Source organism: Psittacula echo (assembly GCF_963264785.1).
Source record: "Psittacula echo genome assembly, chromosome: 7".
In the NCBI taxonomy this organism is placed as follows: domain Eukaryota; kingdom Metazoa; phylum Chordata; class Aves; order Psittaciformes; family Psittacidae; genus Psittacula; species Psittacula echo.
In genome coordinates this window covers 29801151-29822126 of record NC_137740.1, presented here as the reverse complement: position 1 = coordinate 29822126, position 20976 = coordinate 29801151, and the positions used below count along the sequence as shown (strand labels likewise).

The 20976-nt window shown below is 40.8% G+C and overlaps 1 protein-coding gene across 1 annotated transcript; it reads left to right on the top strand.

Annotated features, from left to right (window-relative positions):
* Positions 1–611: 611 nt before the first annotated feature.
* SENP5 (SUMO specific peptidase 5) lies at positions 612–16206 on the top strand. The gene is given in 10 exon segments (XM_080623541.1): positions 612–1086; positions 1089–2039; positions 5461–5566; positions 5718–5865; positions 6494–6541; positions 8428–8505; positions 11810–11947; positions 13606–13689; positions 15078–15128; positions 15219–16206. Coding segments are annotated over 10 exon segments (2058 nt in total). The 5' UTR covers positions 612–743; the 3' UTR covers positions 15330–16206.
* Positions 16207–20976: the final 4770 nt, after the last annotated feature.

The following is a 20976-nucleotide window of genomic DNA, read 5'->3' as shown; positions in this document are numbered from 1 at the left end:
GCTAACATCTATTGCACAAGAATATGTATTCCCTTTATACAGTGCTGATGAAATCAAGTACCTGCACACACTTGTTGACTAACTTGGACTTCAAAGTTTTGTTTTTCAAAAGCTTTTTGAGGCAAGATAGTTAACTGTGCTTGCTCTACAACATGGGTATTGAGAGAGATTTAACCTCAGGCCAGAAAGTCAAAAATTACAGGGAGTGTGGGCTGGGTGGGGATTACCTGTTTATTGCTTTACCTCAAGGGAAGGTAAATGAGAAGAGCTCTTTATGCACCAAGCCATTGCAACTATTGCTTCTTTTCCCTCTTGTTGCAAGTGAGAATGTCCTAGGGAACATGAAATGGTGTTTGGAGGACAGGTGGAATTATAGATAGGCATGTTGCCTGAGGAATGTGCCTTAGTGTTTTGCTATTATGTTACAGTCAAGATAACTCTGAATTCATTTCCTTTATTCTTTCAGCTGTTTTCAAGATCAAAATGCAGCAGAAAAATGAAAAACTGCAGGCAACATTTGCTCTGGAAAAGAAGTCAGTTGCTGGCTCAGTCTAGAAGATGGACCACTGCATTTGGGGAGCTTGGGAAATACTGCTTCCAAAAGCAATTTTTCCTAGCTAAGAAGAAAAGACACAGTGCTCAGCTAATTGTGAGCTTAAATCACAACAAACTGTACAGAAGACTGCAGTGCAGAAGGAAGGCACTTGAGCTCCAGAGCAGGTGGGCTCTTGAGGCAACTCTAAATGCAGAAACCTATCAAAAGCCTGCCACTGAACCATACAGCTTTCCTCTTACTGAGAGCAAAAAGATCCTGTCCCTATCCCAAAGCCAAAAGCCCATCTGGAAAAGTAGTAAGAAAACTCAACAATGAATTCTTTCAGAGTGAAGACCACTTGAATGAAGAATTTGAAACTGTTGCAATTCTTAATAGCATCTCTGGCAACAGCCATTATGTTTCATGTGGTACACTGGATGGTGCTGCCTTACCTGTAAAGAAAGGTAGTTTTGTATATAGCAGGGAGAAGAGCAATAATGGCAAGGGCAACAGAGTCCTAGTAGTTTTAAACAACTGTAAAGGGAAATGGTGTTGAAAAGGGAGTGGAATGGAACTTGTGGACCCTTGACAGCTATAAAGAGGTCCAAATTTAACCATCATACTGTAAAAAAGAGATCTTTATTTATGATGCATAAGAAACTTTCTATGGTTAGATTTCGCTATAGAATTATAAAATTCCCGCAACTTCAAGCAAGAGGCAAAACCTGCAAATTGAGAAAAATCAAGCCAAGGTGGCTGAAGAAAGTTACAGGGGACCATCAAGAGACGCTTCAGCAGGATTTTGAAAGTGGATTGTGTAATTGGCTTTCCTACTGGAAATCTAAAAGTAACCGTGTTTGGAACCGGTACAGCTTATCAGATATGAACCTTAATACACCCAAATCTTTAGGTGAGGAGAATGAATCATGCACACCTGAGGTCTGCTGTACGCAGGATGCATTACCATGTGCTGAGCGGTGTTCTGAGGAGCCAGAATCCAGAAGGCCTGATGGCAGTGCAGATGCTGTCCCACCAGAACTGCATGCTAGAGCATCTACAGAGGCAGAGACCTTGCAGCAGGTGGAGACCAACGGGGCTGTGGCAGAGGAGCATTGCTCTGACATTTTCGTGTCTGTGACAGGAAAAGAAATTCCTGTTTCAGGTCAAGATGATGCTGAATCTAATGAGGTTATGGGTGTAGATGGAATGATACTGTCGCAATCCTCCTTGCAGGATTCCGATGTCAATCATAATTTTTCAAATGGACTTTTATCCATGGAGCTGGCACATAAGGAGGACAGCCCTAGCCAAATGGAAGTAGAGGGCTCCTTAAACCTGGACATTTTTAGTGCAGAGTTACTAGATCACCCTTACTGTAAAAGTCCTCTTGAGGAGCCTTCACCAGAAAGCACACGACTAAAATCCGGAACTCATAAAGGAGGCAAAAGAAACAGTCAGAAAACTTCTCGGGTGGCTGATGAGCAGTTGGCGACGTGGCTTTGTGGTACACCTTTTTTACATATCTTAGGGCTTCCAGGAGTTTCTGAAAACTGCTGGATGTGTTGTGGAGTTTACATGTTGCGTTAATTCCTTTATTAAAACGGGGGTTTTTTGTGAACTGTAAAGGGTGCTTATCATAACACTTAATGAAATGAGGCTGCAAAGAGGAGGGCTGCATGAAGGAAGGACAAATCTATGCTTATCTGACAAGCTGTTTTGAGGGATAGTTGAATAGTCTGTCTGCTTTTGTTTTAGAGAATACAACATAATCTTTGTGAAAAATTGTTGATAAGCATTTTTAATGTCTTTGTCATGTGGTTCAGAAGATGATATGGGGTTAAAACTACCAACGGTATAAATGGTTGACAGTTATTACTCAGCTTGGTTTTTGAAAAATCCCTGGTGTTCCAATACTTCCAGCCTTATCCTTTCTTGTCTTGCTCTTAGACTGCAACTAAATCACTTAATGAATCTCAGGTTTCAATAGCCAGTAACATATTTTTCATTGTCACTTAGTTTTCTCTACAATTGTTCATAAAGTAGGGTTAATGAATCTTATTAGGTAATACTTTTCAAAAAAGGCAAGACTAGTTTTAGCAAAGGTTCAGGAAAAAGACTTTGGGATTTTTGCACTCAGTGCTGAGCATGCAGTATTTGATAGTCTCTTTAAAGAGGAACATGGTAAAAATAGTAATCTGTCTTATTTATGTCTAGCATCACACCGTACACATAGTAAGGAACAGTAAATTAACACATTGTGCCACCTAGTACCTTTAATATAATGTTCAAGTTAGTGGTTTTCTGGTAACCAAAGTCTTCCTTTGGAGAAATTTGCTTCATAGATTCCCATAAACCTGAAGCTGGTGTTAGCATTAAACGGATTGTTTGAAGTTTGACATGCTCTGATTTTTCTGCAGACCTTTTTGTCCTTCAGTTTTGCAATTGATCCTCTAAAGCAAAACATCAAGAAGGAGATATGGAACCTCAAAAGATGATATAGCTTTCCACATCCATATATGCAAGTTAGTATGGGATGTGTTTCTCTATGACTGGCTTTACATGATCCAGCAAGGAGCAGGCACTATGTAAGAAATGGAGAGAAACTGTGGTACCATAGTGAATGGACCACTTCTGCAGTGGAGTTTTAAAGTTTGTCCAACAGAAAAAGGCATATGGTCCTTCCATAGCAGTCAAGAACCAAGACTCTGTCAGAGTGGCAAAGGTTACTGTTTTCCAGGCTGATAGGCAGTCATATTCCTGTTCAGAGGAGGCCTGAGTAACTTAAAAAATTAAAATTAAAAGGCAGCAAATGTACCAAGCTTTCCCACACAATAATGTTTTTCTTACCTAGCTTCTGCATGAAGGTAGGTGAGACCAATTTCCATTTTCTTCAGAGTTGAGGGTTCCTCCCTGAGGATTTAAGCCAAGTCTATATTACATATTCATACCAATTGTACAGCTCTTCTGAGTTTTCTCAGCTGAAAAGCTATAAAAAAGAATTTTAATTTTGGTGTAACTATGTACAGGAGTTCTTGTCTTTTTAAGAATGTTAATAATTAACTGTACCCTAAAGATAACTGTTAACGTAGCAAGAGTTGCTAGGGTTGAGGCATGAAACAAGTGTAAATGTTGGGGATGCTCTCAGGTTTTTAATTTCTCTGCAGCAGCTGAACTCAGATGTTAATGGGCTGCAATATTTAGTGTATTCTGATGTGATATTTGTTATCAGACGGAGCTCCATGGTGAATCCTGTTTATGATGGGTGTCTGATCATGCACTAGGTCCAAACTTTGTATTTTCCTCTTTGAGTTACTCAGTTACACAAGCTAAAGTGAAGTCAGAGCCTAGATAGAGGTCTCCTGGAGCTCTGCTGCTGTTAGTTGTAGCTATGAGAACAGTCCTTCCTCTTTGTGTATGAATAAAAAGCTTTTAGAAATTAGATATGCTGAAAGAGAATAAGGTCCACATACATGCCCTATGCATCGTCTATCTAGACTTCTAGCCAGTGAGAAATATCCTTCCTGGTGCAGTCTACTGAGATGTAAGGGGTAAAAGTTGTTAGGCAACTGTGTGGCAGTGTTGCAAGGAAGGTTATCTTCCCATGAAGAGTACTTCATTGTTGTCTGATCTCTCTCTTCAGTCCTCCCTTCTTCTGTCACACATCCAGATGTACTTCTTGCTATACTTCACAGTTTTTCTCAGCTTTTGGAGTTTTGTTCTTGGTCTCTCTTCTTTCTTTTCTAGTTCTTTTCTTACTGTTTTTCTTACTGTTTCTTACTTCTGGCACTTTTTTATCTGCCATGTTTCTCTTGTCTTGCTTCTTCCCATCATGATACTCGAAAGTTTCCAGGAAATGTTGTTAAAGTCTTAGTAAGCAGATAGCTGACCATACACTGTCCAGTGATGCTCTCTGCCATCACACCCTGGCTGGAGAAGAGCGCTGTAGTTTGGGTTGGTGTGGTATCCCTGGACTCTGATCTCAGATCCAGCGTTCTGTATACAAAACATGTTTTCTGCAGCATTAGAAAATTAATTTTCAGAAAGCTGGACAACTTGTTCTTTTTTCCCCTTTTCACTAGCAAGTGTTGAAATTCTGTTTTCCATTCTCTTTCATTCTTGAAGTAGTTTTGGATGCTTGGATGGAATTTATGTCTCCAGTGTTCCAGTCTTGTGCTTGAGGAAAAAATAATCTATTTCATAGCTTTTTAGATTCCTCCAGCATTCATCTCTTCATTATTTCCTAAGTTTGTATCTTTTGTTTCTGGTGTTACGGCTGCCCAGTGCTTTCCCAGGCAATGGCAGGCTGAGACAGCTGGCTGTGTCACCTTAAATGCCATCCCTAGGATGCAAGGTTAAGTGAGTTAAGCTTGCTGAGAATCTGTCTGGTGCCTTTTCTGTTCACTATGGTGACAGCAGAGGAACTGAACAGACAGCAAATATGCTCTGCCAACCAAGGCTGCTTACATCTGAGGAGAGTAATTCGCATATCGTAAGGACAAGATACTGGGTTTTCAATGACAACTGTTGCAGAAACTAATGGCTTATCCTGTTGCAGTAAAATTATTTAAGTTGCTAATTGAAATAGGCAGGGGTGTGGATTCTCCTTATAACACTGGTATAATTAGTTTGATGAATATATGTGTGTGTATGGCAAGAATGGGGTCTGATATTTTCCTGTGAAGATGAGTGATCAGATTGCTGCTTTTTTTATTTTTGTCCTTCTTCCTCTACCCCCGCTTTTATTTAATGTTGCCAATTTGAACTCAGTTTTCTTAAATATATACTTGCCATGTGTGGTGCTGTTTGTTGGTTGCATGCAGAATGATTGCTGCTCATACTAGGAAGAAATGACTGCTTCACTGGAGTAGTGAACTTGGAAGGTTCTTTTATATGATTGCACTTTCATTTTTCTAATATATTTGAAGGATTCCTAGATGAAGTTATGAAGAAGTATGGCAGTTTAGTACCACTGTGTGAAAAAGATGTCATGGGAAGATTAAATGAAGTCTTTAATGAAGATTTCTCCCATAGGTGTGTAGCACTATCTAATTCTAGACTTTGTAAAGGACAGATTGCTTGCATTGCTACTGCACGCTCCATGTCTAACACCTATCAGAACAGAAGCACATTTGGCTTAACCTTGACTTATGATTTTTTTTCTACCTTTTCAATCCTGTTTTAGAAAACCTTTTATCATGAGGGAAATTGTGAAGTATCGGGAAAAACATCCAAAAACCTCCATGTGCAATTTCCGGGTCTTCTATAATAAGCACATGCTAGACATGGATGATTTAGCTACACTGGAAGGCCAAAACTGGCTGAATGACCAGGTCAGAGATGCTTGATGTTTATGTGCTTCCTTAACTCGTTTTAGCCCATTAATATTAGGATATTAGTTGTTTACCTTCTGCTACATTATAGGTGGACTGTCCTTACTGTACACTAAAAGAAGTGGTGAGCAGCTTTTACAATGGCAGATGCAATAATAGTGGTTATGAGTCTGGAAGATGGAAGGTATCACAACTGAACTGTTGCCTTTTGAAGAAACTATGTTGCACTATTTTGAGAAAATTGTGGCTACCCATAGAGGTGTTAGCACCTTCCCCCATCCCCAAGCTTGAGCAGGTAACAGACAAAAGCGGGGTGAAGCAGCAGCCTGTGGCACACAGTCAAAAACCTATGAAGGCTGCAGTGCCCATGGCATGCACCAGTAGACTTAAATTGAATTAAACTGCGTTTCAGATTAAAGCAGACCTAGAGCAGCTAGTTACAGTCTCTCTGTGCCAACCACTATTAGTTCCAGAGTGCTTGTCCTTCAGACTGCAGCAAAATGTCACTATAATTGCTCACCTCCTTATTGCTGTTTTGACTGTGAAGGGTCCTACATTTTATGGGAACTTACGAACTTACTTGCAGTTTACAAAATGTATGTATTCAACTATTTACTAATTCCTACAGATAATTAACATGTATGGTGAACTCGTTATGGATGCAGTCCCTGGAAAGGTGAGTTTTTTTGTTATTATGCAAATGTACCTAGTGAGAGATTTCGAGGGAAGGGTGAAACATTGACTATTTCAGCTACAGAATTGAGATTTAGCTCAATGATCTGAGTGATTCTGTTATAATTTGTTGCTATCTGCTACTCAAATTTTCCTCTCTTCCTGTGCTAAAATACAGTTTTCAGCGCTGTTGCCCTTGTTTCAGGAATTTATTAGATTAGCTCTGCAGGTGATCTCTGTGGTAGGCTGATGTTACTAATGTACCTGTAGAAGACAGGTGACCTGTTTGTGCTTATCCCGTGCTCCTTTCTCCCCTAGAGCTTACTGTCTCCAGCTTTTCTGCTTCTGAAGTGCTTTTTCCATGCCCTTGCTCACTAGTCTAGTGTCAGGTGAAATTTCTGATGAAGATTAATTTCTGCTGAGATGACAAACCATGAATCGTAGCATCTGAACCATGCGCATGTGCTGCTTGCACTTGCCCACCTGCCCACCTTGTAGTTGTGGGGCTGTAACAGCTCAAGCTGTGTCAGCCGCCTGCCTAGTGAATCTGAACTGATGCAGAGCTGCTTGGTTCCTTGGCAGCAGTGACTCTACAGGACTCTCTTTGGTTTGTGCATCCTGAACAGAATGCTTACTGCTTCCCAACTTCAGGGTCTAACTGTTGATGGCAGTTGGAAAAAAAAAAATAAATCAACCCCTACCGTCTCTGTGACCAAATTTGCAGCAGTGGCAATTATAAAAAGCCATCTGTTTACTAGGAGAGCTGAACAATTTTCAGGTGAGCCCACAAAGGAAGAACTGAACAAAGCCATTTTTAGATGAGTCCTGCAGAACATAACTCTTAAAATCTTCAAGCTCAGAAGAAGCAGCGTTGTTGCTTTGATTGGTGGTGATGGTGATTCTTCATTAGTATTCTCTATACTTCCTGAGTGTGCACCTAGGGTTGGGGTGTTGGAGATTGTATCTGTTTGCTTGTGTGTGCGTTTTCTTCATAGTGCGTAATTGAAATCTTCATGGGAGATTTTGTGCTGCTGCCTCAGAATGTGGTTTTGAAGTCTGTTGGCATAGCTAATGGGTGTTAGACTGCGTTTTCAGATACTGAATTTTCTAACTTTTTTCAAGCCGTCTACTGCCTCCACAGTAGCAGAATTGTTAAAAACAGATGTTGCAGATTTCCATTTGTACTAATCTGTTCCTGTAATTGCAAGAAGCTAATCACAGGGAATAATAGTGTTAACCTGGACCTAAATACTTTTTTTTAACATAAGCATACGTTTTTTTGCCATAAATTTAGGGCTTTACAACAGTTAGTTTGTATACAAAGTATACTACATCCTTTTAGTTACAGAAGGAATGCAGAATATTGGTTTTGTCCAGAGCTGGTCATAGTAGTTGAATACAAATGATCGTGGTGGTGAACTGAATTTAATAACCATTTTGATCAATTTAATTTATTTTTTTTTAATCTCAGCGCTTCCAACAACTAAAATCACAAATAACTCCCTTTTCCACCCCCCCCCCTTTGCCAGTCCAGTGTTCTTTTCCTTAATTCCTGTAAAAAGCAACAAAACCTGTAACTTCTTGTCCTGCTGTTTATCTTGCAAGTTGATCTGCAATAAAAAATTAAACATGATATGCCTGGAGATACAAAAGTGTAAATATAAATACTGCAGTGGCTCACATCATAGAATAGATGGAAATAAGGCTTGCTTTATTTGCTTGCTGAAGAACAGCAATAGTATAGGCTTGGCAGAACCTCTACCAGGGTTCTGTTTCTAAACCTGCGTTAAATATTGCCTCGTTACATATTATTTTGTATAAATTATCATGGGGGAGGGGGAATGATTGTGCATGGATTTCTGTGCTCATTCCTTCTCTTTCTCTTTTTAGGTTCATTTCTTTAACAGTTTTTTTCATAGACAGCTCGTAACCAAAGGATATAATGGGGTGAAACGATGGACTAAAAAGGTATCCTGTTAACTCCATGTCATCAGTGCTTTTGTTCTTTGGGGCTGGGTTGAATCACTAACTTGAAAGGAAGTTACAAAGTGTTATCGGCAAAGGATGGGTTTGCAAAGGAGCTATACAAAGTGGGAAGAGGTTAATAAAAATAGTCGGGTGGTATTATTCAAGTTAGTATGGTTGTGTTGTGAAAATGTACTTTGAATGGCTTAATCTTCAGTGTTGGTAGGTTATCTCATTGTGTATGTTCATGCAGGCTGTTAATTTAGCTGCAAGAAATGTCTCTTGATGCTCCTGACAGTGCCAGGTACACTAATCTATGGGAGAGCAGACTTAATTCTGATTCTTCCTTTTATTTCAAACTGGGATTGTTTCATAAAATCAAATTGTTACTCCTGAGTAACACATACAGGTACTGAAAAGCAGAAATTAGAGACCCACAGTTAATAAGCTGAACCACTGTTCGCATGAGAAGAACAGAATTCCCCTTGCTTTCCAGGACCCGTACCAGGTGTGGTATTTTCTGAGGCAGCTAATATAAAGAGCAGTACTCTCTTTTATTTTTTTTATTTTTTTTTTTCTTCTGTGAATGTTTGTCCTTTCTAATATGAGGCAAGACTAATCAAGGACCATGTATGAATGTATGGTCTTTCTGCAGAAGCACTTAAATAGCACATATCTGTGAAATGCTAGAGATGAACTCATTATCCAAATATAAAGTCTGTTCATATAATTTATTAAAATCTCTTTAAAGAGAGACTGAATATGGGTGCTTAATATTCCCAGATATTTTTTTAATGTTCTTTTTTTCCACCAACCCAAGTTTTGCAAAAAACCGCAAAGTGAAGGTAGATTCTGAAAGCACAACCTGTATTCCTGTTGCTGCTGAGAAGGGATGAGATGAGAGTAGGACAGTTGTTCAGACCTTTACACTTGAATTCCTGAAGAATCTTGAAAGCAAGAATGAAAACTAAGCAGTTTATACTGGAAGGTTTCAGTAGATTGCGTTGTCCTGCAATATGCAATTAAGGGGAACTTGTTTCTGCTTTTTGAACAAACCAGAGTATTGTACCAGGTTTTATGAATGTTCTTTCCCGGGATATGGGAGGCCAGAGCCCAGAGGGACATGCTCTTCTGCATCTAGCTGCAGTGGTTTCAAGGCTCCTGTTTGTGCCTCACTTTTCTGGCCACTGATCAGGTTGGCACTCCTGCTCTGGTCCACCCTCATGTCAGCTAGCTGACTGCACTGTGGTGGTGAAGGAAATCTAGGTTGCCACCATTCTTTCTGCACATCAGGTCTTAACTAAAGCTTCTGGCTGTCTTTTTCGACTTTTCTGCACGCCTGCAGCAATCCCACAACTAGGGTCACATGAGGACCCTTGTGTTTAGCACTGCGCTGCTGTTGCTGGACATCACAGAAGGTGTAGTTCATTTATCTTATTCCAGTTTTCCTTTATGGGCTCCACTTGCTGCTGGGTGACATCTCTTTGCTTCCCTCCAAAAATGATGGATCGTTGTGTAGCGAGTATATTGTAATCTGGTCAGGAAGCAGGTTCTGCAGGTGGGAGCAGGGATTGTCAATGTTTGTGCCATTTAAAGTACTGTTCTGAGCAAGGCTTGCCTGATAGCTGCTGTGAATGCTCAGACATCTTTGTGTCTTCAGCTTCCCACTGTTACTCAAAAAATACACTTTTCTCTCCTACAAACGACCTGTCTTTACCAGTGCTGCAGCAATTATGTACTGTTCAAATTGCACAGTGCTTAAAAAAAAAAACAAAACCCCAAACAAAAAAACATAGAAATCTTCCCACAGGATGAGTTTGTTTAGTTCAGTATTCTATTTTAGCTTATTTTCTGGGCTGTACCATCAAAACCCCAGCAATTAGATGCGCATTTCAAGAGGAGCTGGAAAAAGGAAGATCATGAAAGGCCCTGTCTTGGCTGGCTTCCAAAAGCATAAGGACTCATCTGCCACACACACACTGGGGGTTTTGCATCTGATCTACTTGTTCTGTACTTTAAGACCTTCTCCCTTGTTTGCTTGCATGTGACCACAGTACATCCGCTACAAAGTTAAGTTCAAGAAAGGATGGATCTGCTCTCTCTTCACTCCCTCCTTTCCTGTGCTCACCAAAGCATCATGCACCCCTCCTCTGCCTTCATCTGACAAGGCACAGAACCTGAGTTACAGCAGAGGAAGACAAACTACATCAGCTTGCTGGTTTTGTAGCATGTTTGTGATCACCACTGCTTCATAGAATCATAGAATGGTTTGGTTTGGAAGGGCCCTTAAAAATCAGCTAGTTCATCACCCCTGCCTTGGGCAGGGACACCTCCCACTAGACCAGGTTGCTCAAAGGCCCATCCAACCTGGCCTTGAACAGTGCCAGGGATGAGGCCGCCACAGCTTCTCTGGGCAGCCTCTTCCAGTGTCTCACCACCCTCACAGTGAAGAAATTATTCTTAATACCTAATCTAAATCTCCCCTCTTTCAGTTTAATTTCCTGTTGTCTTATGAGTACATGCCCTTGTGTCCGAGCAAGTCCCTTTCCGGTCATCCAATTTAGGTACTAGAAGGCTGCTCTGAGGTCTCCTTGGAGCCTTCTCTTCTTCAGACTGAACAAGCCCAGCTCTTTTAGCCTGTCTTCGTAGGAGAGGTGCTCCAGCCCTCAGATTATCTTCGTGATCTCCTCTGGACTCACTCTAACGGGTCCACATCATTCTTAGGTTGGAGGCCCCAGAGCTGGACACAGTACTTCAGGTGGGGTCTTGCAGAAGCAAAGTAGGGGAGGAAGAATCACCTCCCTCGGCCTGCTGGCTGTACTACTTATGATGCAGCCAAGGATTCAGTTGGCTTTCTGGGCTGCGAGTGCACACTGCTGGCTCACAATGAGATTCGTGTCAGCCAGCACCCCCGATACTGTCAGCTATCCATGATGCAGCTCTCACAGAAAACAGTGGTGCTCACATGACAAGAGTGTCATTATTCAACCAAAACTGAGGCTCAATAATATTACCATCATGACTCAAGAAATCCTACTTGTTAATGTACAAGACGAGCAGGATTTTGTCACAAATACAGTGGTGACTATGATACTGTGCAGGGCTCCTTAGCCACTTTGTGTGCTGTAACTGTATTTTTTGTGAATGCTAATAAGCTTTGTATGAGATAAACATGAGGAATGTGGTGAAAGAGTGGAGTGGGTGAAAGACTCCAATTGCAGGATGGTGGAGAAACAACTTAGGTACAATTAATCTGTGCTGTGTTGTACCTGTGGAATTGTGTCTAATATATTGTTCTTCTTTACAGGTGGACTTGTTTAAAAAGACTCTCTTGCTAATTCCTATTCACCTGGAAGTCCACTGGTCCCTCATTACTGTGAACATCCCCAATAGAATTATTTCATTTTATGATTCCCAAGGCATTCATTTTAAGTTTTGTGTAGAGGTAAGAGTGACAGCTGTGACTGCAAAGTTTGAACTGTTTTCTTGAACAAACAAACCCCTCCTTTCCTTTATCTGTTCAGCCTTAAATTTTAAATGCAGCGAGTCTGTTCTTGTGCTGTCATATATTAAATGAGAATCAGCTTGTCCTGCCAAGGAGTCTGAAGAACAGACTTTGAGGGTCACACCAGAGTGGGGAGCTGAGACCGGATTGCCTGTTGGCTAATTAGTCTGACTGTGAAATCAGCACACACCTTTTGTGACTTTGTCTTGTCACTTCCACAAAAAGCAGGGACTCTAAGCCAAGTGCCACAGGGAAGCAGACAAGCCAGAAGTAAAGGCAGTTCTTTCAACTGTTAAGGGACTCATGTTTAGGAAATGATAAATTGTGGTAACGATAAATCCTTTTTAGGGGAGGTTGCCTGGGTGAGAGAATAGGACTGAAGATGCTGTGGTGTTGCCCAGTGGTGTTTGTGTTGCTGTGCTGTTAACACCCTGTTTCCTTTCTCCTCTGTCTGCATCGGTATGGGGTGTATACCTCCGATTATAACCCAGCAACCTTTCAAAGCTGCAACCGGAACACTGGAGTTAAATTATCAGTTTTTCTGGTAAACAGTAGCCAGGAAATTTTTGCTGGGACTAGCAAATTGTAATGACCCTCTTACAAAAGCTAATTTTGTCAACTTAATTGCTTGCTTGATGGAGTGGCCCTCTACTTTTAACTGTCTGTAGTTGTTTGCTTACTAAAGAGTAGTAATTATTGTACCCAGGAGAGTTCCCATCTAGAACTTCTGAATGAAGATACTAGTTTCGAGCTGGCATTTGCTGAGGATGAAGCTAATGTTTGTTCTGCTCTCTAGCTTTTGAACTTGCAACATAAACCAGGGGTCCCTCTCAACAGCCCTGGAGTCTCTTGCAATGTGGCCTCTCCCATCCTGCTCTTGGCAAAACATTTGCCCTTAAATGTCTCACAAATATGAGGCATCTTTATTCCTGCCCTTTCTAGGGGAAGGAGGCGCCAATACCCAAAACTCCACAGTGATCCACCCACTGAAGTGATTGTTAGTGTGCTAGAGTGCGTTTAAATTGTGCTATAAAGTACCAGCCTGTTTACAGAGAAGTAGGATTTGCTTAACCCAAGACCATAGGCTCATTTATCTTGCTTCCTTTTCTTTGCTCTTGTGTCAGACTATTTTTTCTTATATGTCACTAAAACTCTCCCTAGAGCTTTGTTGATTAGCTGCAGAACTTGAAAGTATTTTGTATTGAGATTCAAGGAGGAAAATGCTATCATATCAAATGTAAGGGTCTTGGTATCAGCCAAGTAATCCAGGAGAGAACACATGCCAGACTGTGCTGTGTATCTGTGCATGGGAGAGCACTCTGACCCTCTGCCCCAGTGCCACAGCTAGCCTAGTATTAAGTATACCAGTGTACAGCAATGCTGGGGGGTGTTGAAGCTCCCCTTGACAGACCAAAATGAGCCTTGATGGTAAAAGGCATAGTACCCACCAGAGTTCTTTAAGTCGGAGCTCAGATCCTGATGCTTAATGCTCGCATGAAATTTGTCCTCATTGTCAAAAAGGATACCAGCAAAGATGTCGATGTCTCATTCCTTAGCTGGTGAATAATATTTTTGCTTTTTTCCTTTCCTTTTTGAAGAATATTCGAAAGTATTTGCTGACTGAAGCGAAAGAGAAGAATCATCCTGAGTTTCTTCAGGGTTGGCAAACGGCTGTTACAAAGGTAAATGGTAGCATTCAATCCCTGGAGTCTGACTTCCCTTAAGATATTAGGAAGCTGCTTCTAAACCTGTATATTTATGCAAGTAGTAAATTGGTTTATGCTGATCATGTGGAGGGTGCTAGAAGTAACACAGTTGGTTACACATGGGAGTTAGAGCTCTGTTGCTCATTCAGCTCCCACCAGGTCTGTAATACTTTCTGCAAGTGACCTGATGATCTCAGCCTAATCTCTGGACAATTAAATGTGTGTGCAGCAAAATCTGTAGCTGGTGCCCAAGCTGGCACAAGATCAGGCACTGAATGAGCTGAAGACTCAGCTTCCTCACTTCTCCCAAACGACTGTTCTGAATTATGCCACATGGATGGGACTTTGTGAGGGAGGGAACAGGCTAATGTTGCTGCTGCCTATATTTTATATTTGCTATGGATAGAGGGCTTTGGTCTCCAGGGCTGTTTGTGACACACTGTGTTTGATCACAAGTAAACAAAGTCTGACAACTATAGAAGGGAATAACTTGTGTAGTGTAAATGAGAGAATGTGTGATTTGCCTAGCCATACCATAATGGCTCCAAAGATATCAAACAGGTCATTGCACACACGACATACTCCCAACAGCTCCCTCCTCGCGCAGGTTTATTTTTAGATGCTGATGTAATCATTAAATGATTCCTCTCTGCACTCATGCACACCCTGTGCAGTCAGAGTTTGTCCTGCATTCTATGAGGTAGAAGATCTGGGAGTTGAGGAAAAATTATTACTTTTACTCTTCAAGTGTCACAGATATAGCAGCACTAACGAGTGGGACTTTTTAGCTCCATGTATCAAAATTGAGCATGTTTGGAGAAATAATGAAGGTTGAAAGTTATCATTTGAGACTGCCTTGCTCAGTCCTGTTGCCTGACAATGTGCCACTCTTAATGTTCTTCAAGACCCTTTGGTGTGGCTGGAGGAAGAAAGCCACTGCTGGTAGCATGGATGCTGAGATTAATCTTCCTCTAGGCCTGTATGACTTTGCTGATATAGTTTGGTCCTGTGTAAAGCAGATAATGCTGTACAAACATTTATATAAACTAATTAAGATGCTGTTCTGTGTAGGTCACTAAAAGACAATAAACTTGAAAGAAAGATTTGTAATTTGTTTTCTGTCCTGTATTATATATTTTTCTGAATGTTAGGTGTTATTCTAACAAGGTGTTGAGTGTCACCTTGCAGAAGTTGGGATCAGAATAAGTAATTGCAACTCCAGTTTCTTGTGCTGCAGAACAGCTAGCTCTGAGAATGAGCTAACTTCATTATGAAGAATCTACTTTTGGACTTTAAGCAGGAGTCAGAGAATAAAAGAATAAGTAAAGATCTAACATGTCTCTTCTTGTTTCTTTTCCTTTTAGTGCATTCCACAACAGAAAAATGACAGTGACTGTGGGGTTTTTGTGCTCCAGGTAAGAGTACTGCTTTTTAAACATTAGTGGCCTATATTGTTAATATAGTAAATGCCCTGTTTTTCAATCAAGACTTTTCCTTTTCCTCAGTACTGCAAGTGCCTCGCCTTAGACCAGCCTTTTCAGTTCTCCCAGGAAGATATGCCCCGAGTGAGAAAAAGGATTTACAAGGAGCTGTGTGAATGCCAGCTAATAGACTAATAGAATGCAGCCAACCTAATTTCTCCGGCATTTCTGACAAGTTGCAGCTGGTGTTTGTGTACTTGAATTTCTGAAAACTTCCGTGAATTTTGAACGATTCTCAGCTGAGTGGTATGGCCACTTGTTACCTCAATTTTTTGACACGTTCTTTAACTGGCAGAAGATAACAGAGCTGCCATAAAATATTCCTAATGTCAGTTTGGTTCCCTTATGTTCTTTCCTGTATTTAATATTTATTATCTCAGCATGCATATAGGCAAAGCATGCAACTAAAACTATAAAACTGTAGATTTGGTGCACCTTTGAGATGTAGCTAGAAATGACAAATACGAGGTGAATTTGTCTGGAAGCATAAAGATGCATGATATGTTTTCTGATGCAATAATGCTTTGAATGTATCAAAAACAAAAAAATCAATCCCATAAAAAGAACAGATAGAACCTGTTTGGTAGTTCCATTGTCCCTGTTGTGGCTGTATAATACCGAATCACTTTTTAGGGTGGCTAAACTCATCTACAGGTTCAATTTGTGGAGACCCCTTTTTTAAATAGTTCAAGTTGCTAATAAAGTTTGTTTTGTTAACATTTATCCAGTGTCATTATCAGCCTGTCGCTGTAGATAAAAAGCAGCCTTTGCACAAAAAAGCTTCAGCACCTGTCTGTATAATACAAAGTACAAAGGTGTTCAGTCAGATTGATGGTATGTTCCTATATGCTGCAGAAGTCTCCATGGTGTATGTATTAAGGAGAGTTATAAAGCCCTGAAGAGTCACGGCTTAGATACCAAGATAAACTCCTTGCTGTAACTGTTTAAATCTCAGATGACTTTCAGTCATTTTTCAGTTCCACAGTATGCAGTGAAATGTACCATTTCAGTGTCTGTCCCTTCAGCTCTGTCTTCAAATGAATTTCCATCAAGCTTGTTGTCTTCAACCTCCTACTCGCTTTTGCCTTTGTTCAAATACAAATTAATTCATTTCTGCTGCATCTGCTGTTTGATTGTCTCAGACACCCCTACTTTTGTTTGCGATCAGTAGCACAGATGAATCTGGTTGGGAATAATAGAACTTGTGGTGGGTGCTGTACAAACACAACAAGATTATGTCATTCTGCTCTGGAGGGGCAGGAGGTGGCGAGTCTGACAGCGTTATTGCACTGGGTAGGGATGAGTGAGAGCAGTGAATCTTGAGACTTTTGGGGTTTCACCTTGGTCTGTAAACTGTGATGTGCTCCTTGCTGAAGAGAGCTGCTTTTGTTCAAAGGGATGGTTGCATGGGTCTGCTACACCAGCAAATGTCTTTGCTGTGTTCTTATGTCAGATAAAGAAGTGAAAGGAAAGCTATTTTCAATGCTGAACATCAATTGCTGCACAGTTTCACGTTGTGTCTGTCCATGGCCCTGACTTCTGATGGAGAAAAACCACTTTGACTTTTTGGAAGGAGTCTTTAATCATGATCCCTATATTAGTGGTATCAGTAAAAGCACAGTGAACTTTGTGTTTAATGGGAATGTGGATGCTTTGAAGCAAGTGCACGTGTGTACCAGATCATTTGAGGGGAGGGGAGCTTGCATGTGAATCTGCTGCCTTGTAAATTGTAGAACAGGGTGGGGAAACATGCATGTTGGAAAGTACTTCTTATGTGCTTCCTTGTCATCTAGAGGTTTGCTGACAAGTGCTACAGTTGGTTATGGGGCAGCTCAGAGGAGCTACACTTGAGTCTCCAGCTGTGAACACCCCAGTGAAAGACCTCTGGAAAAAAAGGAAGGGAAATTGAAAACAGAGCTAATGCAAGCAAAGTATGTTGGTGCAGGGTTGAAATTAATCACAGGCAGTGGGAATCTCAGATTCTGTAATGGTGTATCCTGTGAAACTGGACTAATTAACTCCTCCTTGAGAATGTCTTTGATGCCTTAAAGGAGATGGACTCCATAATCTGTAGTCATTTTACTGGTTCTTAAAACATTCAGAGCATGTAGAATGTTTTTATTATGAGAGGCACATTTATGTGGATGTAGTTACGGCTGTTAGCAATTCCATTTAATGTGATCTTCAGAATTTCATAAATCACTCTGAACTGATTTGGCTGATGCTTAAATTCCATGACTTGTTCTGAAAAGATTGTCTCACTGTGCTGACTTATACAAACAGTCCAGAACTGGTAAAGCCTCCATCTTGTGCACAACAAATTTAAGCTACCTGGGCTGTAATAAACTTCAAACACAACCAGAAATAAATCGTTATTTTCCGTTTTGTTTGCTTTAATCTCTAGTTTAAAATGACTGTGCAGCTGATACAAATAAAAAAATGCAAAATGTGGCCTTGGTTCTGCAAGGTAAGTAGAGAGATGCCTAGTGCTGCACTGTTAGATACTTGCATAATGGAGGCTGGACCTTTGTGCTATCTAATATGCTGTTGCTTTGTTCCATGTGGCCCTCTTGAGTGTGAAGTCTGAATGTTTCACTTGCACTGATTACTGAGCCAGACAGGCTTACAAAGAGGAGTTGGCATGGGTTGCATCTGTAGCGTAAGGCTTAACCTGCCTTTGCTTTCTCAGAATTTTGATCGGCATTTTCTACTGTAGCATTTATTCAAGTCAACATGAAAATTTAAACCTTGGGAAGTGATGCAGACTTAACTCCACTGAGCAACAACTGTGTTTTTTGGGTGTGTTCTTGCATCTAATGAAGTCCATGTTCCTGTGAAGCAATAAAATATAGAGTTTTACCATAAACCCTATTTTCTATCAACAGTTTGGTTTCATTTTAATTTTAAAAACAACTGATGTGATGGTTGAGGGAATGTTTGTAGCAGCTTGTTTTGGCATCTGTATTGTTAGGAGAAGCCTCTCCAGTTGATTAGTTCTATAACTCTGAACTGCACGCTAATGATGCTCTCTGTTCTGTAGCATTGCAGTGATACAACTTACTGTGGTTTGAGAAGTGACAACATACGAGATTGGAGGTGTTGCATATTGCATAAATAAAGGTGGAAATCTTTCATTAGACACTTTCTACTAAGGTGGTATTTAAAAAACACAAATCTGTCAATGGAACAGGTAGGACTTAAATTGCTTTTCTAGATCAAACTAAATTAATGTCCTTCTTGTATTGCTTATTGATTTAGCTATGTAACTATAGAGTTAAGTCTTGTCTGTGCTGAATTTTACAAAGCTATGCAGCTTGTGAATTTGTGATAATGGGGGGAATGAGGGCTCAGTGAATGTCTCTTTAAGCTATTAATCATGAAATTGGCAACATCATTGTCTTTATTACATTCATAATTTTAAAATCCTATCATGGAGGAGAAAGCATGGATGCTTGTTAAATATGTTCTTCAGTGGAAAGTACTAAGAAATCAGATCATTAAAGTGCAGAATCATAAGAGACACCAGAGCCTTGCCAGGAACAATAATTACTATTTATATGTAATAGGCACTGAGAGGGAAAGAGATGAATCTGGTTTGCTTGTGCCTCAACTTAATGGATTTTACGAGTAACTAGCTAGAAGGATTTGGGGATTGAATTTTGTATTCAGAGCATGTAATATTGCAAACTATATAGCTAAAACCTTGCAAACTGAGTGAAATACCTTGAGAAATCAACTGGCTTCTTGTCTCTCAATACAATTAAGAAGAACATGTGTGAAGCAGCTCCAGCTCCTGCCTGAAATTCTGACAAGTTCTTAATTCTTGTGTTTGAGTTCAGTATTGTCAGTAACTCATCTCCCTTAATGTGGCACTTTCTTGAGTTTGTAGACCTTACCTAATGCTTAGGTTACCTCAGGCTCTTTATGGACAACTTTGGAAAGTCACTGTGAGAAGAAGGGATCAAAAATCCATCAGGGAATCTGCTTGCATTGCTTTGTGATAAATGTGCCATGGGAGGAAGGGCAGGGGAGAAACTGAGCTTTAAATAAGATGAATTTAACTGGATAATGTGGGTCAGGTCATGTTTATGGTACATGAGCTTGATACAGACAAGAAGCCATCTTGTTTATAGGAAACCTTTGGGATAAGTGGGAGAGAAATGTGGGGAACAGATGCCTTCTGCAGGGATGGTTGGTCCTCTGTGCACGTAGGGACAGGCTAAGTCTCGCTTTAAGCCTGTGCATTCTTGATCAATTTAATGCAGGCAGCAACTGCAGCAAGGGAAGAAACTGCCTCCACAGGGTGCAGCTGAACATCACGTTTGTTTAGGACAGTCAGGGCTTGACAATTTATCCGCAGCATCTCTGACAGCTTCAACCTATTGAAAAGGAGACACGCGTGCTTCTGCTTCACTGCATACACCGGTCTGCCCAAAGGCTGTTAAAAATTAAGTCGATTCCAGCTCACCTTTCAGTTCCTGGCTTCTTTGAGGTTTCAGGTTTGGGGTGCAGATTTTTTGTTTTTAAAGAAGTCTTAGGTACAGAGAAGTTTCAGGATACACCTTCAATGAGTATATCACCTTCTCATTCAAGAAACTTGTCTTTGGAGATCTACTACCAGTTTTACATTCTGAAATGCTTCTGTTTCTAAAGCAATTAGTACAAGAAGGCAATCTTTAAATGCTACTATTAATAGCCAGAAAAGAGACTTCGGGGTAGAGTTTTTTGCAGAGTTTGGGGGTTTGTCTTCTGGTGGATCACACTTCAGATCAGTGTTTTTCCCTTTAGAACATAAACATAGCTGAAGGATGCTTAAGAACTTCAGGGTAATGAAGTTAATGCCTTCAATTTATGGCCACTTAGGATTCTTGTAGGCACTTGACTGTTCCCAGACAGGATGCCCTAGTCATTAGAAGGGACTGGGGTATATTTTGAGGGGATCTGTGCTATTTATCGTACAAGTTCAGTTCCCAGAAGTTCACCATTTGATCATTCTATCGGAGCATACATTAGAAACTGAGCGTTTAGGTCCTGGTGAAGTAAGTGACAGGGCTGTAGTTGATAGCATTTCCTGTGGCTCTGGGGGTACCCTGGGTGCACTGTCAGGTGCTTCTTCTCGGGGTAGTTTTTGACCACCAGATGTCATGCAAGGACCATCAGAGCAGCGCTTGCTGCGGCGCCTCCAGCTCCCTGCTCATTGATTGACCAACAGCGTCTTCTGGTTGCTTGTTGCCTGCCACGTTGGTGGTTGTCTTCTCACGCGTTTCACAGCAGAGCCTGCACCGCACTTGCAAAAAGAATGTGTGTGTTAAACCAAACCCCTCTTCCTGCCCCCTTTCACCTGCCAGCAAATCCACTGAAAATCCCTCTGTATCAAACATGTTAGTGTTTGGCTTTGGCACAATTACACCGGAGTCCCATCAATTTTACAAATTGGCCGAAACATTTTTTGGTAGAGAAGTCTTGCATACCAGAAGCCTTTATTCTGATCAAACTGCTGCCCCAGCATAGATACAACTGTCATTTTTATAACTCTCTATTACCATGGCAAATGCTTGGGGCTAGGGGGATAAGGGGAGCAAAACCACATCAGTAGCAACTTCCCTCTGATTTGTGGTCATATGCTTATAACTTGACATGGTTTTGCAAATAACTAAACAAAACCAGGAATTCAATTGGGGGTGGGGGGAGAGGAAGAGATAATCAAAAAAACTACTGCATCAAATATCTTGTGTGGAGAGCCTAACTTGCTCACAATTTGGATCTTCTAATGGGAAATGGT